The sequence below is a fragment of the Ambystoma mexicanum genome, chromosome 7q (genome assembly GCF_040938575.1).
Source record: "Ambystoma mexicanum isolate Mex_15411 chromosome 7q, UKY_AmexF1_1, whole genome shotgun sequence".
Taxonomy (NCBI): Eukaryota; Metazoa; Chordata; class Amphibia; order Caudata; family Ambystomatidae; genus Ambystoma; species Ambystoma mexicanum.
Genome location: NC_090941.1, coordinates 1,066,316,319 through 1,066,333,170, shown reverse-complemented (window position 1 = coordinate 1,066,333,170; position 16,852 = coordinate 1,066,316,319). Strand labels below are relative to the sequence as shown.

At 45.9% G+C, this 16,852-nt stretch overlaps 1 protein-coding gene across 1 annotated transcript in view; it reads right to left on the bottom strand.

Moving 5' to 3' along the window:
- CCKBR (cholecystokinin B receptor) overlaps positions 1 to 16,852 on the bottom strand; it is a 452,226-nt gene that overhangs the window by 174,324 nt on the left and 261,050 nt on the right. Inside the window, exon 2 of the mRNA XM_069640435.1 lies at positions 14,759 to 15,010. Coding sequence (XP_069496536.1) covers positions 14,759 to 15,010 — 252 coding nt within the window. The remainder of the gene's footprint in view (positions 1 to 14,758; positions 15,011 to 16,852) is intronic.

The window sequence follows — 16,852 nt, the reverse complement described above, 5'->3', positions numbered from 1 at the left end:
ACTTCATGGGGTTGAGGGGAGCCCTGGTACTTCAAAAAGAAATTATTTCTTTTTGAAGTCACTCTGACTTCATAAAGAAATTATTTCCATTAAGGACCGAACCATAATGGAAATAATTTCTTTATGAAGGCAGTTTGACTGCAAAAAGAATGTTTTCTTTTTTAAGTCATAGAGGCTTCAATGTCATGGGTGGAGAGAGCCCTTTTGTACTAACTCTGCTTTCATAAAGACATTATTTTGCAGTGACAGAAATCATAGGCAGAGATACTACAAAAAAACTGTTTTCTTTTTTTAGTCCAAGGACATGTGGTGGCTTACAAGGGGAAGAAGTTAAGCAAACTAATGGCCATATTAAAGTTATGGAAGATTTTTCAGGACAAGGAAAGGGACCTGGCACGGCAACAATGGATGCCGAGCCAGCGAGAGGCAGAAGTGAATTGCCCTTGGCCGCCCTCCTCCTCAAACAGAGAGCGAAGGAGCAGCAGCGGGGACCCAGGGATTATACCTTGCAAGCAAAATAAAAGCAGCGGCAGGGTACACCAATCCAACCTTTGCACCTCCATCGTATAGTAAGAGGGAAAGGCAAAGCGAGGCTGAACAGGCAACTAAGGGAATGCAGAGCGCATTCGGCAAAGACAAGCAGCGCAGTGAGATCCAGGTGAGGATGAAAGAAAATGACCTGGGGAAAAGGGGAAGGCTTGAGAGAAAGGAGCCAATAGTCCTGAATGAATGGGTAGGTGGGCAGATATTGCTTAAACTAGATGGGAAGGTCGTAGAAGAGACAGGGTGCGGGAGCAGGGAAGTTGCAGGTGAAAAAGACACAGAGGAGGTGAGCAAATGGGCTGTGATAATAGAGAAAGTAGAGAGACGGGAAAGGAAAAAAGGAAGAGAACGAAAGGGTGTGCAGAGAAAAAGAAGGTAGAAGCACAAGAGCGAGAGGATCGGGAAGCAAGAAGATAGAGCAAGAAGGAATCAGAATAAGAAAGGGAAAGACAAGTGCAAAGTAAGAAGGATAAAAGAAAACTAGATGTGGAACAACTCCTTAAGGAGAAGAGTAGCAAAGAGGAGGAGGAACGCGCTCTCGGGGAAGCATACATTGTGATGCTGGAAATGCATCGGAGGGACTGGGCCTCCGTATCCTTGTCCTTTGCTCTTTTTATCGTGTGTTCTGTCGTGTTTTCCGTGCAGGAGTTCATGTGGGACTCCTGGCGGTGCAGCTCTCTCTCCTTTGATTTGGTGAACGGACCTGTGGGATACCCTTAATGCACCCATGGGTAGTGGTACAACCCTGTGCCCCTAGTGTATGTTTTTGGGCATCTGTGTGTGACCCACAGAGCAGGGTAAGGGCTGGTGGGAGCTCTGTGCTGAAATGACTGGTGCCCTGAGCGTCCTCCATTTTGGGATGCCCAGGCCCTGTCATTAGAATTGGTAGATTCCTGATGGAGACAAAATGGCCCCCATGGCCTCTTGCCTTTCATCACCTGTTACCCTGATCTTACCGAAGTCCTGGGAAGCCCTGCCTCTGTTCCTTCCCCCTGACTGGCTGTTAGGTGGAAGTTCCGTATATGGTAGTGTGGGGAAGTGCCGACCAGACTGGCTGGAGCCTTCTCAACGACTGTATGTTGTGGGTATGCCTGTGGGTGGGACCTGGGTGAATGGAGTGTGTGACGAATATACATTCTATGCTGTGGCTGTCTAGTATCTGCTGTTTGACACAATGGTTGAGACAGCCCTGCCCAAAACCGGTATGAATGCAGCTTGGAGTGTTGAATGGCTCGGTGCTTGTCCCAATACACATAACTTGTTGTGAATGTCTGGAGAGAAGTGAATGGCCTGAATACCTTGTGCGCCTGATTGGCTACCTGCCTGCATGAATGCCCGTAGTCGTGATTGGATGCTTGAGTATGACCCAGCGGAATGAATGGGAGATCAACACTATATCTGGGGACCTCTCACTGCTAGGAATCGTGTTCAGAAGCTGAAGTCCACTACGATGAGTAACTGGAGTGAAGCTTAACCTTGAGCCCTGCTGGACAAGAAGAATTGCTGTTGCTCTCCTTCGCAATCTGAAAGCTGCTGTGCTTCAAGAACTGACCCAGAGAAGGCCTGGTAAGGCGCCCTATTCCCGAGCTACGAGGGACCATCGTGCACAGCTGATCTTTGCCTAAACTCCCTGGTAGACAGACCTTCGACAGGCTGCCGAACCGATACGAGGACTGCTGCGGAACTCCAAGGAAGCGCCCGGACTATATATGGACTGGGCTTGTATATTTCTTCTACAGGTTGCCCAGGTAGGGGGGGATCTCCACACAGAGCTGTGTTTAACGGTAGTTTCCAGTATTCTGCCTATTGCTCAACCATCTTACTTTCCTTCCTCTCTCTACTGCTGGTTTTCTCTTTATTTTGATCTGTGTGTCATTCTGACCGTATGCACTTGAAGGAGATCTAATAACGTTAGTGGTACCACTTTAATTGTACATATTTACCATTGTTGATTTTTGGAGTTCAAAGTGAGTTATCGTGATCGTGTATATGAACTTGAATATTAATTATATAAAGACTGTTTTAACCGATACAGTGTGTGGACATTTCTTTGTGGATGCTTGGGGACTACACTGTACTTAAGAACCAGCTCGCATCACCTCCCGAGAAGCTAGGCCCTGATTGCTCGACTACGTTACCATAATAGAGAACTTAGCAGGGGTCTCTGTGCCTCCCCTCTACCATATAGAGAGCGGAAGTGCAGACCCCCCCCCTCCGGTCTTTACATACGTAAAGATGAGTTTAGCACGTTTTAGTGATGACGAGGAAAGGGAGACGCAAGGGAGAGGAGAACGAGACAGAAGCAGGAAGAGCAGCAAGGCCAACCCCATGGATAGACAAAGATGAGATTGATCCCTTCATGAGGGGGGAACATGGACATATGGGTCAATCAGGGGAAAGCAGCAGTTAAGCACAGTATTGAGGAGGCTCAGCTTCCAGGGGAACATTGACAGTAACCATGGGGGCACAGGGTCCGAGGACGATTTACTGGGGAAATAGGATGACGAAGTGCAGACACACTCTGGCCGCTCCCGAGGGATAAGCCCAGAGAGAGACACAGTATGGGGACACAACAAGGCCACTGATGGACTAAGGGAGAACGGAGTGAGAGTACTGCAGCATCCTAGAGACATGTCCTGTAGTGCAGACAGCATCACCCCATACGTGCAGAAGCTTAGAAATCTGCCAGGGCGAAGGAAAGGAGTAATGACAAGGGCATTCACTGTCACCAAAGACATGGGGAGAAAAAGTGAAGGAATGGGGCTGACTCAGTACCCACTATTAGAGAAGGGAGGAGGCGACCTCAGTATATACCATGGCAGCAGATGGACAAGGACAATTTAAGATGTAAGTTATTATTGTTGACTGCAGGGGCTGGTGAGAGGATATATGAACTAGAGAGACTGATAGCAGGGATGACATTAGTAGTGGGCGATATGAGGAACTTGCTTTCAGCAATTCTCGGGGAGGTTCCAGACAATGTATTGGAAAGAGCAGATTACCCCGGATTAACAGTACAGAACATGGTGCATGATGTTTCGCCATTCAATGAGTTTTGAGTGGCCGTGTTGCACGGTCAGAGGGTGCAGTACCTAGATACCTCGGACATTAGCGCGATTACGGCACCCAAAATGGGGGAGGACGAGGATCCAATACAATATATTCAGGCTATTCAAGAGAAATGGAGGCTGGAGACGTGTGTACCGTGGGACAAAACAGTAGGATTATTTTATCATATAGTGTGTCCTGGTTTATCTGAACCAATGTAAAGGCAGCTCAATGTGACCATAATGAATTTAGCTTACTCTGCACACGCTAAACTTAGCCCATGCGAACCATTGTGCCAAATATGACTATAGACTATCATAGCCTACCACAAACACTCTGAATCTAACCTGACCTAGCTTATGCCAACTAGGCTTTAGCTTTAGCCCACCTGATCCTCTCTACTGCAACTGATACTAACTGCTGCATGATGTATGTCAGCAAAACCCTGCTGCTATCTGTACCTTTGCTGTTCATACAAATAATCTCGATAACCATGGACCAAATTAAATACTCACCCTGCCTTACACTGACCAGAAATACTAGGCTTCAAGCTAGACTCTCTTCCCTCTACAAACCTAAAATGACTAGCAACACCCACTTAAACTGCCGTACCAACCCTAAACATACCACTCTGAATATGGCACAAGCCCACACGCAAACTACTTCAGTTGCCAAATCGAAAGAACACATACCAGTAACTTTGATATCCCAGAGACTACCTAGTAATAACCACGATAGCTGGAGCACTGATTAATGCCAGATCTGTCGTTGCTCAGGCCGCCAAAATAGCGGATATTCTAACATCTGACAACCTCGACCTCCACGCAATCACAGAAACCTGGCTGCATGTTGCAGCAGGCCCAGCGCTCACATTAGCGATTCCACAGGATTATCAACTCCTAAGAATGGACAGACCCAAATCCAGAGGAGGTGGCTTAGCTATCATTGCTAAAGCTAACCTGAACTTAAGACTACGCTACCCCCGCTAAATCTTGCAAACTACTCTCGGCGAAACTGCCTTCATCCCCATGCCGCACTCTATCTACCTCATATACAGGCCACCAGGACCCGTAGGCTCATTTGAAGAGGACATATCTAGCCTTTTAGCTAACAACATAAAAGACTCATCCCAGATAATTATCCTAGGGGACCTCAACCTAGGATTCAATGATCCAGACAAGCTCAAGCGATCACTACTATGCTTGCTGAGCATGGCCTTACTCAAAAAGTCCTCGCCCCTACCCACGATAAAGGCAGGACACTAGACTGGGTAGCCACCCTAAACTTCCCAACAACGATCACTAAAATTACACCCCAACTTTGGACTGACCATTATTTAATTGATTTCAGCTTAAGACTTAACAAACAGACAAATAAAGAAAAAATTATGGCACCCCCTCTTCCCACTAGATCGAAGAAACAAAATCACGCCAGACAACATCCTACCTCTCCTCCTCCCTGTGATTAATGCCCTACCAAGCAATTCCAACCCAGATACGCTGGTGGACTACTATAATGACACTATAGCTAAGGTCCTAGATACCATTGCCCCACTTAAGGTACGCAAGAGTAAACAACAGACTCACCTTAATACCTGGTTCACTCCTCACCTTAAAGAATTTATATTGAAAAAAAAGGAAGTTAGAAACTATATGGCAACATTCCCCAATGGAAGAAAATAAACTAAAACCAATCTCTGTGCCAATAATTACAAGAAAGAAATTATCCAAAGAAGTCTACAATGAAAGAATCTCCAAAGCATGTTCCAATACCAAGGAACTATTTGGGATCCTGCGAGAATTAGAATCGCCCATACCTCCACCGGAAAACGTACCTAAAGACGAGCAATGGTGCACTAGCATTCAAAATGCCCCAGCAAATAAAATAAAAACACTGCAAACTAAAATTGCATTAAAAAAAGCCTCTCTTCCCTTGGCTGAAACACCAACTACTACCACTCCTAATGACAAACCTGATTTAGCTCCATTTAAATTCTCCAACGTTTCCATTCAGGACACTGAAAAAATCATTGCCTCCCTAAAACCGTCAAACTGTAAAGGTGACAACTGTCCAGCCCAAATAATTACGGATGCGGCCAGAGATTTAGCCCCCTTTATCTATAAACTCATTAATCTCTCCTTTTCATCTAATACTTTCCCAAGTACCTTAAAACAATCTTGGGTTCTACCCCTTCTTAAAAAACAAATGTTAGACCCTTCCATCCCTACAAACTACAGGCTCATCACAACGGTCCCATTCCTCCTTAAGATAATAGATAGCCTATCTACAAATTCAGAAGTACCTTGAGACCAACCAACTTCTAGGCTCCCGCCAATCGGGTTTCAGACCTCAGCACAGCACGGAGACAGCACTAATAGACCTTAGAGCTCAAATTGATGAGCTCAACGACAAAGGAAGCAGAGCTATGCTAATCCTCCTAGATCTGTCGGCAGCGTTCGACTTGGTGGACCGTGCAGTATTATGCGAACACCTAGCATCGGCTGCCCACTTTTGAAGTGAAGCTATAGCCTGGGTCCAGTCCTTTCTAGATAACAGAAGCATGCGAGTCTTCTCCACCTCAGTATCTGCAGACCCAATTCAAACAACATGTGGCATCCCTCAGGGCTCATGTGTCTCACCAACCATATATAATATCTTAACTAAGCCTTTATTCGACAAATTGGACAGACTGGGTGTCACCTACACAAACTACGCAGACGACACCCAGATCGTCATTCCCCTTTCAGGCAATTTCACCTCAGATACAGCCTTAGTAAATGAAATATACATCCTCATTCAGGCATGGATGGCAACCCATGGCCTCTGCCTGAATGACGATAAAACGGAGATGCTGATCCTTCGCTCAGCCAATAACCTAAAAAAACTGGACACTAACTACAGTGCCTTCAATATTGATGGTAACACAATTATAGTCGTCAAAGAAGTGAAGACACTTGGCTTCTATCTGGACTCCACACCAACTCTAAAAAAAACAGGTTAACTTCTTGGCCTCATCCACAGCTTACACTGGCAAACTCATTAGAGCATGCAGAACTTTCCTCTCACTAGCTAGCTGCATTATCTTAGCTAATGCCCTCATCTTATCTAAATTGGACTATTGCAATGCACTGTACTTAGGAGCCAATAAATACATCATTAACAGATTACAAATATTGCAAAATAATGCGCTTAGAACGGCCCTGAACCTCCTCACTAGAGAGCACATATCAAATGCTAGGAGGAACCATCACTGGTTGAAAATTAGCAACAGGATCCTCTTTAAAACTGTGTCATTAACCTTCAAATGTCTCAACAATGCAGCCCCTCCTTACCTGAAGGAATAATTAGAGAAACGTCTATATGACCCACCAGTTCATCCAACTCCTACTGCTTCCAAATACCTAGATTCAGACTTAAAAAAAACAGAGGTAACACCTTCCCAGTAAAAGCAGCCCTGCAATGGAATGCACTACCAGTTGAGCTCAGAAGGGATCAGTCTTATTACAGTTTCAGATGCAACACCCGCACCTGGTTACGCCTTAACGACCACTAGACTAATGACTGCAGTGTATGTTTACATGTATGCCTCCTCCCTGTACCTGTCGACATTTGTAACTAAGCCTCAAAGTATTCTCTGTACCTATATATACCTGTAACTAAGCTATCAGTACTCTTGTAATGTGTGCGTCCAGCTACCTAAGTGTTTTGGTGCGCCCTATAAATAAACAAACAAACAAGCCTTTCCTCTCCGCAGGCTCCACCACCAGGTCATCATAGGATCAGAGCGACTACATGCATGAGGGAGGACCTCTTGGTGTGGAACAGGTTCTTGGTGGATTACAACAGTGTGTCGTCATAAATCCTGATGGATCCCTTGCTCAGGACAGTCAAGATCTTCCTGGAGGCATCCGTGCCAGGAAGGCTAGGGGTTCACTGGAATGGTAAGTGGTGAGCTGATCGATGGTCTGATGTGACACAGCATAGCCTTTTTGGAATATGTTCAAGTACTGGTGGCTCTGGGGTTGTGGGAAGGAGTGGACATTTGTGGTAGAGAACGAGAACAGTGTCACCATATTAAAAAGGCAATCCAGTAAGGAGAAATGGATGTGGCAGCTGCTCAGGAACATGGCACTGCTGTGTTTGATGAAGTGGAATATTGTTATTTTATGAGAATCAATCATATTCGAGGTGTTGGCTGACTGCATTGGTGACTTGGTTTTTCCTTTGCTGTGGATGAGATTCTCTGGGCTTCTGTTCACCACCAGTGACAGAAGACATGTGGGAACTGGGGGCCTGCTGATGCAGGATTTACTCAAAGATTCTTTGGCTGGAAGGCCAGGTGGTTGGCTTATAGAGGGGCATGGGCAGAATTTCAATAAAGTTGGGCGTGGGTGGGAGTGAGGCAGTACGTGTGGGGCATGAGAAGAGAGGATGCAGTGAGATACATTTGGTCACTCATGAGGGTGGGATTGCGTGGTATGGGAAGCATTTTGGGTGCAATGAGCCCAAGTATTGGGAGATGGGGAGGAGGATCGTTGAGGGGTGAGCCAGGAGGAGATGGGCACAGAGGGATGCTTGCAGGCCATTTTCGGGACCAGTGCTGATGAGCATGTGTGTTTGCATTGCTGGGAGTGCATGATTTTCCAGGCATTTCATTGCCACTATTTGGGGCATTCAGGGTGTAGTAATTGGTATGCAGCCTGGGTTTGCCTCGCTTGTGGGTGGGTGGGGGCGTGGAATGGCATACAGATAGTGTCCAATTCCAGGTCAATAACTTTAAGTTGGATCCAAGGAGCAGAGGGGCTGCAGGGCTGCTGGGCTGATCCAGGGAGAAGCGAGTTGTCCGAGTAATGGCAGTGATATAGTTTTGGGTGTTACAAAAGGAGATGCGCAAGGTATGGTATTTAAGCCATTAAAGATGTGGACGGGTGTTAGCGGTTCTGCATAAATGTCTGGTTGCAGCAAGGAGGGACTTGACACAATTTGGGAATGTATTCTTTCGACATTGTGGTTACTTATGAAGGGGACCAGCTTGGAATATCTATGAAGGAACGGAAGGCATTGGGGACATGGACATCAGCTAGGAACCCGAGGTAAGCGAGTTGTGGTGGATTAACGGGTATTTGTATGTTTCAGAGCTGGACCGTAAAAATTAGGTATGGATTTGCGGAAACTCACTTGTGAAATCATCTAAGAATCAGGTGGTGAAGGGGACTTCTGCGAAACAGCTGGGACACTTGTTTGGTGATGTGTAACTTGTAGGGTAAAAAGACAGCCCCAGAGTGAGAGATTGAGAGGCCATGGTAGGTGAGAGTAAAGCTGGCTAATGTGGAGATCCATTGAAATATAAAAGCTTATACAGAGAAGTAGATCCGAATTGTGGGATTTGTAGATAACACAGCCAGTAGAAATAACCTGTAAGGTCAGGTCTCCCCTTTAACTGTGCATTAGTGGTCAGCAGAAATGACCTTTTCTGGGCAAACTCGATTTCAAGAAATGGCTTGAGAGCCGCTAATGGATGATCAAACATTGTGTACGAAACAGATTGTTGATAAGCAGATGTGCAGGTCAGGAGACAATGGAGAAATGCAACCTAAGAATTTGTGGGGGCTGATGTGAAATTGCCTTGCCATTGACTAACATTGAATACATTTTCTTGAATAAAATGTGCATTGTACGTCCCATTGAGCTCATCCAAGTCTAATATTGAAGGGGAGAAGAAGCCAGTCGGGACTATTTGATGGATACAACTGGCGTTATGAGAAAGATTATGATGCCAGCCATCTCATAATTCCGAGGGAATAGAAAGTTGTTGTGATGATAGGTTATGCAAGTAAGGTTTGAATCAGGAAGGGTCAAATTTGTGGTGGTTTTGACACAGGAGTAAATCGATCAAAAATGGTAGCACCTCCTAGGAAGGGCATGCCGAGATATGATTAGTATTTTCTGACTCACCATAAAATATAGAACTCAAAAATACATATGTGCGGGCAATTATCTGTAGAATTAGGGCAGCTGCCATGTTGTTAGATTTTAAGGACACTGAAGAAGTTAAACTCACTTGTCATTTTGGGAAGATGAATCATTCTCCCCCCTCAGCCTCCATCATTCACACCCCCTAACTCCTTGTCCTATTAGAAGGCAGTGGGCGTATTGGGGGGAGGGAGAGAGCTGGCCACTCTGTAGCATGGGAATTCTGATAATATTGGAGCGTCATCAGCCCTATATCTTGGCAAGATCCATGTAAGAAGGGACTTGCTAGAAAACCACTGGGGAAAGAGACCAGGGGAGCTGCCTAATTCATCGGGGCACCACCTTGCCAGGGCAACACATCTAAACCAAGGCCTACCTAAAAGGAGGGAGAAAAGAAGACCCAGGGACTTTGCTTGGAAATCTGAGAGCCCTATCCTAGAGAGGCCTGTGGCTGGAGAGACCTTGCTGGTGGATAGAGGATTGAGGTGTGAGCTGCCTGCCTGAAACAGGGTCCTAGGATCTTGTGGACCACCTGAGCTAAGAACAGAGATCTTCAATGTAAGTAGATATATCCCCAAGCTATCAATTGTATCGGGAGCTACCTGCCTTAATACCTTTCCCTTAATGGGTGAAGGCGGGGTGCAAAACTGGGTAGACCCTGTCCATATGGAACTAAAATGTTAACTCAATGAATCCGATATAGAAGAACACTCTATTCAGTTACAGTGAATCATGTTAATCTGTCTGTTTAACCCTTACCTTTGCATTGGTGGGTGTTTTAGTGGAGGCTAGGGGTGAAAACATGTATACCTTCATTTAATCCCCATAGGGTCATTTATCACGGGGGTGATGTATTTGTCAAAATTGGAAAATGACAAAGGATTATCCCAGTGCACTGTAAATGTAATTGGGTAACCCTGCTGTTCAATTGAATGTGCTAGTATCCCCAAAACAAAATTCCCAACACCTCACATTCCCTTTGAAACAAATTGTGCAAAACAAATGTTCCCTTTCAATCCAAACCAGAATCCCAAAGCCTTGCATTTTCATTGTAGGAGTCGTACAAAATGAAATTCCCAATGTATCCCCTTGCCTCCCAAATTAGAATTCCAGAACATTGCATTTTACCTAGATAAAAAAGCCCAAACACGATTTTCCATTGTGTTCCCACTCCCTGTACCTTGCTTTCAGATCAGAGGGGTCATATCTAATCGATGCCTGGAGGGTGGGGGTTGCCCGGAGAAAGGAGTATTGTGCCAAACTAAGCAGTCACAGGTTTGTATTTTTCCTATTGGTTAATTTGCAAGAAATCTGATGTACATCGTGACTGCCAACTTCAAAATCGTACCTGTGTCTTATAACAACTGAAAGTCCTTTAAACCTATGTTAGTCAATTGGTGCCAGAAATTTGAATTGGTGATATTGTGGAGTGCCACAGCGTTGGTGGCCGATGTTTTTGTGGGTGCTATTCTTCTTTGTGGGTGCTATTCTTCTTTTTCAAACCTTAAATAAATATATATTCTTACTATACACCGGCCTGGTTCCTAGCTCATTGGTGGTACAGAAGTTATTTTTGGGGTGGTGCGAGACGCGTTGGAAGCCTCACTAAAGTCCTGAATCCGTATAAGCGCTTTGGGTACACTCCACCTTGCTTGGGGGCATGGGGGACTCCCTGAGTTGAGAGTGACTGCCTTATTAATCGTGACAAACTGCTATGGTCTGGGATTGAGGGAATGAAAAAAGTGGGCAGCTGTTGCCAGTGCTTTTTGAATTGAATGGAAAGAGGAAAGGGGCAGATATGGTGATCATCCATCTGGGAGAAAGTGATTTGGCACAAACAAAGGGCCTGGAAAATTAGAATTGATGAAGCAAGAGTTGGGGATCAGAAGACTGTTGTCGCCAGACTGTGTTGTGGTGGACCCCGCTGCACCCCCATAGTGTGAGAAGCCTTGCAAGCAAGCTGGAAGCAACTGACAGGGAAAGGCCCAGTTTTTGGAAGCAGCTGGGGTGGGTGTAGTGTGACCTGAGATCATTACTTTTGATAGACCAGCACATTATTTTGCCGTGATGGTGTACATCTGTCCTTCTTGGGGGGGTGGGGGGTGGAGATATATTTGATGAAATTGGTGGATACTGAGGATGAGTTCATGAAGGCAGGGTGGTAGTGCAGTGGGGCGACACAAGAAAACCTTCTGGGGAAGGTTATGGTGAGTGCAGAAAAGAACATTTAATACAAGTTTTGGAATAAAATGTTAAAGTTAAGGACAGATTGGGGATTGTGAAAATTGGGGAAGAAATAAAAAGTGCCTGAACCCAGAGTGGGCAGGTATGATGGATAAAGACGGGAGAAAGGGATGAAGGGCGGAGAAGAAAGCCTTAGGCTTGAAAGAGGAGGAGACATTGCACCTAGGGAAGGAGTGATGGGGGGGGGGGTGAGCAGAGAAAAAGAATGATGTATTTGGCATTGGGGGAATCAAAGTCACATTCAAAAGCAATATGCCAAAATGTTTATATTGTAAACCGGTGCCGGTGGTCTTCAAACTTTGTGGCCCGAAGGATGTCCAGGGGGGCTCTTCAAAAAAGAGCGTATGGTGATGATTTTTAATATAAGCAGATATGGCATCACGGATGGGGGCGGCAATAATATTTTTACGGAAGGGGGGTGAAACAACATTTTTATTCAAGGGTGGGGGGCTCGGCATAAAAAAGCTTGAACACTGCTGCTGTAAACGGGCCTCATTTTTTAAATAAAGCGTCCTTTTCTCAAAGTCACGTTTTATTTAAAATTTGCTGTGTCTCCCAACAGTCTAAATGCCAGCATCAGAAGAGCTTCCAAAGTGAAATGTGCTCCTGGGATGCAGGCGTGGGAGTTGCCTCCAATTCGTTAGGTTGGAGGCAGGCGCATGAGAGCAGGAGCAAAACAGACCTCGGCGAGGCAGGGATGTGGCAGCTAAAGAGGGCAGGGAGAAAAATGGTACAGGGTTTCAAGAAAGGAAGCAGCAGTATTTATTATTTATTTTTATATTTGCATTTATTTCAGCGCACCTAACCCACAGGCATCTGGGCTCTAGTTACAGAAAGTGCATAGACTGGTAAAGCCTCATTTTATGGTACGGGGGCTACTTCAGCCATTCAGACAGCATAAAAGGCATAATAGTTGTATGTGCACAGACTGGTAAAGCCTCATCTCATGGTACGGGGGCTATTCCAGCCATGCAGACAGCATAAAAGGCATAATAGGTGTATGTGTGCAGACAGGTAAAGCCTTGTCTCATGGCACGGGGCCTATTTCAGCCATGCAGACAGCAAAAAAGGCATAATAGGTATATGTGTAGGGAGTGGTAAAGCCTCATTGCATGGTACGGGGGCTACTTCAGCCATTCAGACAGCATAAAAGGCATAAAAGGTTTATGTGTACGTGTACAGACTAGTAAAGCCTCATCTTATTGTACGGGGCTACTTCAGCCATGCAAACAGCATAAAGGCATAATAGGTGAATGTTTACGGACTGGAATAGCCTCACTTCATGGTATGGGGGCTACTTCAGCCATGCAAACAGCATAGAAGGCATAATAGGTGTATGTGTACGGACTGGTAAAACCTTGTCTCATGGTATGGGGGCTACTTCAGCCATACAGACAGCATAAAAGGCATAATAGGTATATGTGTACGGACTGGTAAAGCCTTGTTGCATGGTACAGGGGGGGCTACTTCAGCCATGGAGACAGCATAAAAGGCATAATGGGTGTATGACTACAGACTGGGAAAGCCTTGCCTCATGGTACAGGGGCTACTTCAGCCATGCAGACAGCATAGGAGGCATAATAGGTATATGTATACAGACTGGCAAAGCTTCGCCTCACGGTACAGGGGCTCCTTCAGCCATGCCAACAGCGTAGAAGGCATAATAGGTATATGAGTACAGACTGGTAAAGCCTCACCTCATGGTACAGGGGCTACTTCAGGCATGCAGACAATTGTAACAGTATGGTAAACAGTGTCATAGTGAGTACGCCTTACGGCATTGCAGAAAAGGTGGATAGGCCTAGGTGATATCATGGTCCAAGTGTCACGGTATGAAGGCATAACAGTAGGGTCATCAGGTTCCAAGTTTCAAGGTGGGCCTATCAGGTGGGCAGGCCAAGCAGCAGGGTATCATCATGGAGCAGGAACCGAGGTAAGTCGGCCATAAGGTGAGTGCAGGTATCGCAGCACCAGGTGTAGAATGCAAGCACATAGTTGATGGAAGCGCAGGAGTGACAGAAGGTGATGCTTGGCGATGTTTGGCATCCTTAGCAAAGCAGAGAAGGCCACAGCTTTGCAGAGTGCAGCATCTCAAGGGCTCCATGTGTTAAAATTGCGGCAAAAATGGCAGTGAACACACAATATCGCGGCAAAAATGTTGTGGTTTTGACGCCACAATCCATGTAAAGGATGCGGGAGACACCCCTGCAACCCACAGGCCCATTATACCATTTAAGGGGAGTGGGGGACACCCCGCAACCTCCGCTCCCCTTAAATGGTGTAATGGGGTACACCTTTAATGGGTCTAACCACAGGATTTTTGCCGCAATTTTTTTGACAGGTGATATTTTTGCTGCGATTTTATCACTGCATACTGTCTCAAGCTGCAGGAAGGCCTTTAGAAGGACAGCCACATATCCAATACAAGATCCATGCGGAAGGCTCTGAGAGGAACATTCAGGCGTGTAAAGGGGATCGTAGAGGGCACGGGCGAGAGTGTAAGAGGTGAAAAGTATGAGGCAAGTGGGCACGGGAAGGTACTGAAGCACTGCGGAAGAACAGCAGAAGGAGAAAAACACATATCTCTAATATAAAGGTTGTGAAATCTTAGGAAGGAAAGGAAAAGGGAGGAAAAGGAAGGGAAAGAAGGAACGAAGGGAAGCAAGGAAGCAAGGACAAGGAGGGAGGAAGGAAAAGAGAAGGAAGGAAGGAAGGAAGGAAGGAAGGAAGGAAGGAAGGAAGGAAGGAAGGAAGGAAGGAAGGAAGGAAGGAAGGAAGGAAGGAAGGAAGGAAGGAAGGAAGGAAGGAAGGAAGGAAGGAAGGAAGGAAGGAAGGAAGGAAGGAAGGAAGGAAGGAAGGAAGGAAGGAAGGAAGGAAGGAAGGAAGGAAGGAAGTCTAGCCATGCACCGTCTACACAGCATTGCTCTTTGCTTGCTTTAGGAGGGCTTACCCATGAAGTAGCCGGCAATCTTGCAGATGGCCTCTCCGAAGATGAAGTTGCCCATGAGGTTGGGGATGAAGGTGAAGGGGATGCAGAGGACGGCCACCATGAGGTCGCTGACGGCCAGGGAGAGCAGGAAGGAGTTGGTGACCGTGCGCAGGCGTTTGTTCATCACCAGCACGATGATGATGAGGGTGTTGCCGAAGACGCTCAGGAGGAAGATGATGCAGTAGAGGAGGATCCGCACCCAGTTGTTTAAGTCTGAAGGAAGGCATGGAGAGGGAAAAGTCAATGATGCCCAGCCCCGAATGGCTCCATGTCAACTCATCATGTCATTATCATAGTCATACTTCAATATTTGTCAACGCACTCATTCATTTACTAGTCATTTGCTTCAACTCTTTATCACCACTTCCCATTTGATGAAGGCACTTTCTCCCATTGTCACGCCTCTCTGTAACCCCTCTCCACTCCCCTACCTCTCCGTAAGCACTTCCTGGCCACCCCATGTTTCTGTATTCCCCCCTGTCACCAGAGTGGTCCCCATATGTACCCTCCCTACCCCTCTACCCCCCCCTAGACCCCTACACCTGTTTGTTCTGTGTCTATATGCCCCATTCTCTTGTCTGGACGATCAGTGATGCCCCCATTCCTGGACTCAGTACCCAATCCCTCCTCATTTACCCTTACCCCACATATTTTCTCCATGTTTCCCTTTACCGGGCAAGCGACGCTGCCAATGGGTCTGGTGAGAGGAGAGGATGCCAGTCTATCAACAGGCCATGAGGTAGAAGGCAAAGAAGTCCTGCTTCAACCCATTCTGCCAATTAGCAGCTTTGATGTGCTTATTCCTGTGCATCCCATTTACTGACATGTTCTGCACCCCCAGGTCCCCGCCATGCCAGGGGCGTGTCAGGCGCAAAGAGGTGGGCCAGAATTGTGAACGTACAGGGCAAAAAGCGTCTATACGGGTTAAAAAATACACTATTTCAATCTACTCTGAAAGTCTAGTCAATGATGAACAGTGTCAAATGTGGCATAGATCCTCATTTGCCCCAATACTGCAGAAAAGGGGCTAATCAGATTTGTGTATTGCCTTTCTCCCAATGCCTCCTTTTAACGTACCTACAGAATAAAAGGGAGAAACATCATACATACTACAAGACCACAAAGCAACTAGGGTGCAGCTGCTTTTCATGGTAATGTATAGCAACTAGGGTGCATCTGCTTTTCATAGTAATGCATAGCAACAAGGGTGCAGCTGCTTTTTATGATAATGTATAGCAACAAGGGCGCAGCTGCTTTTCATAGTAATGCATAGAAACTAGGGTGCAGCTGCTTTTCATGGTAATTTATAGCAACTAGGGTGCAGCTGCTTTTCATAGTAATGCATAGCAACTAGGGTGCAGCTGCTTTTTATGATAATGTATAGCAACTAGGGTGCAGCTGCTTTTCATGGTAATGTATAGCAACTAGGGGGCAGGTGCTTTTCATGGTAAGACTTTTCATGGTAATGTATAGAAACAAGGGTGCAGCTGTTTTTCATGGTAATGCATAGCAACTAGGGTGCTGCTGCTTTTCATGATAATGTATCGCAACTAGGCTGCAGCTGCTTTTCATGGTAATGTAAAGCAACTAGGGGGCAGCTGCTTTTCATGGTAAGCCTTTTCATGGTAATGTATAGCAACTAGGGTGCAGCTGCTTTTCATGGTAATGTATAGCAACTAGGGTGCAGCTGCTTTTTATGATAATGTATAGCAACTAGGGTGCAGCTGCTTTTCATAATAATGCATAACAACTAGGGTGCAGCTGCTTTTCATGGTAATGTATAGCAACTAGGGGGCAGGTGCTTTTCATGGTAATGTATAGCAACTAGGGTGCAGCTGCTATTAATGTATAGCAACTAGGGTGCAGCTGCTTTTCATAGTAATGCATAGCAACAAGGGTGCAGCTGCTTTTTATGATAATGTATAGCAACTAGGGTGCAGCTGCTTTTCATAGTAATGCATAGCAACTAGGGTGCAGCTGCTTTTCATGGTAATGTATAGCAACTAGGGTGCAGCTGCCTTTCATGATAATGTATAGCAACTAGGATGCAGCTGC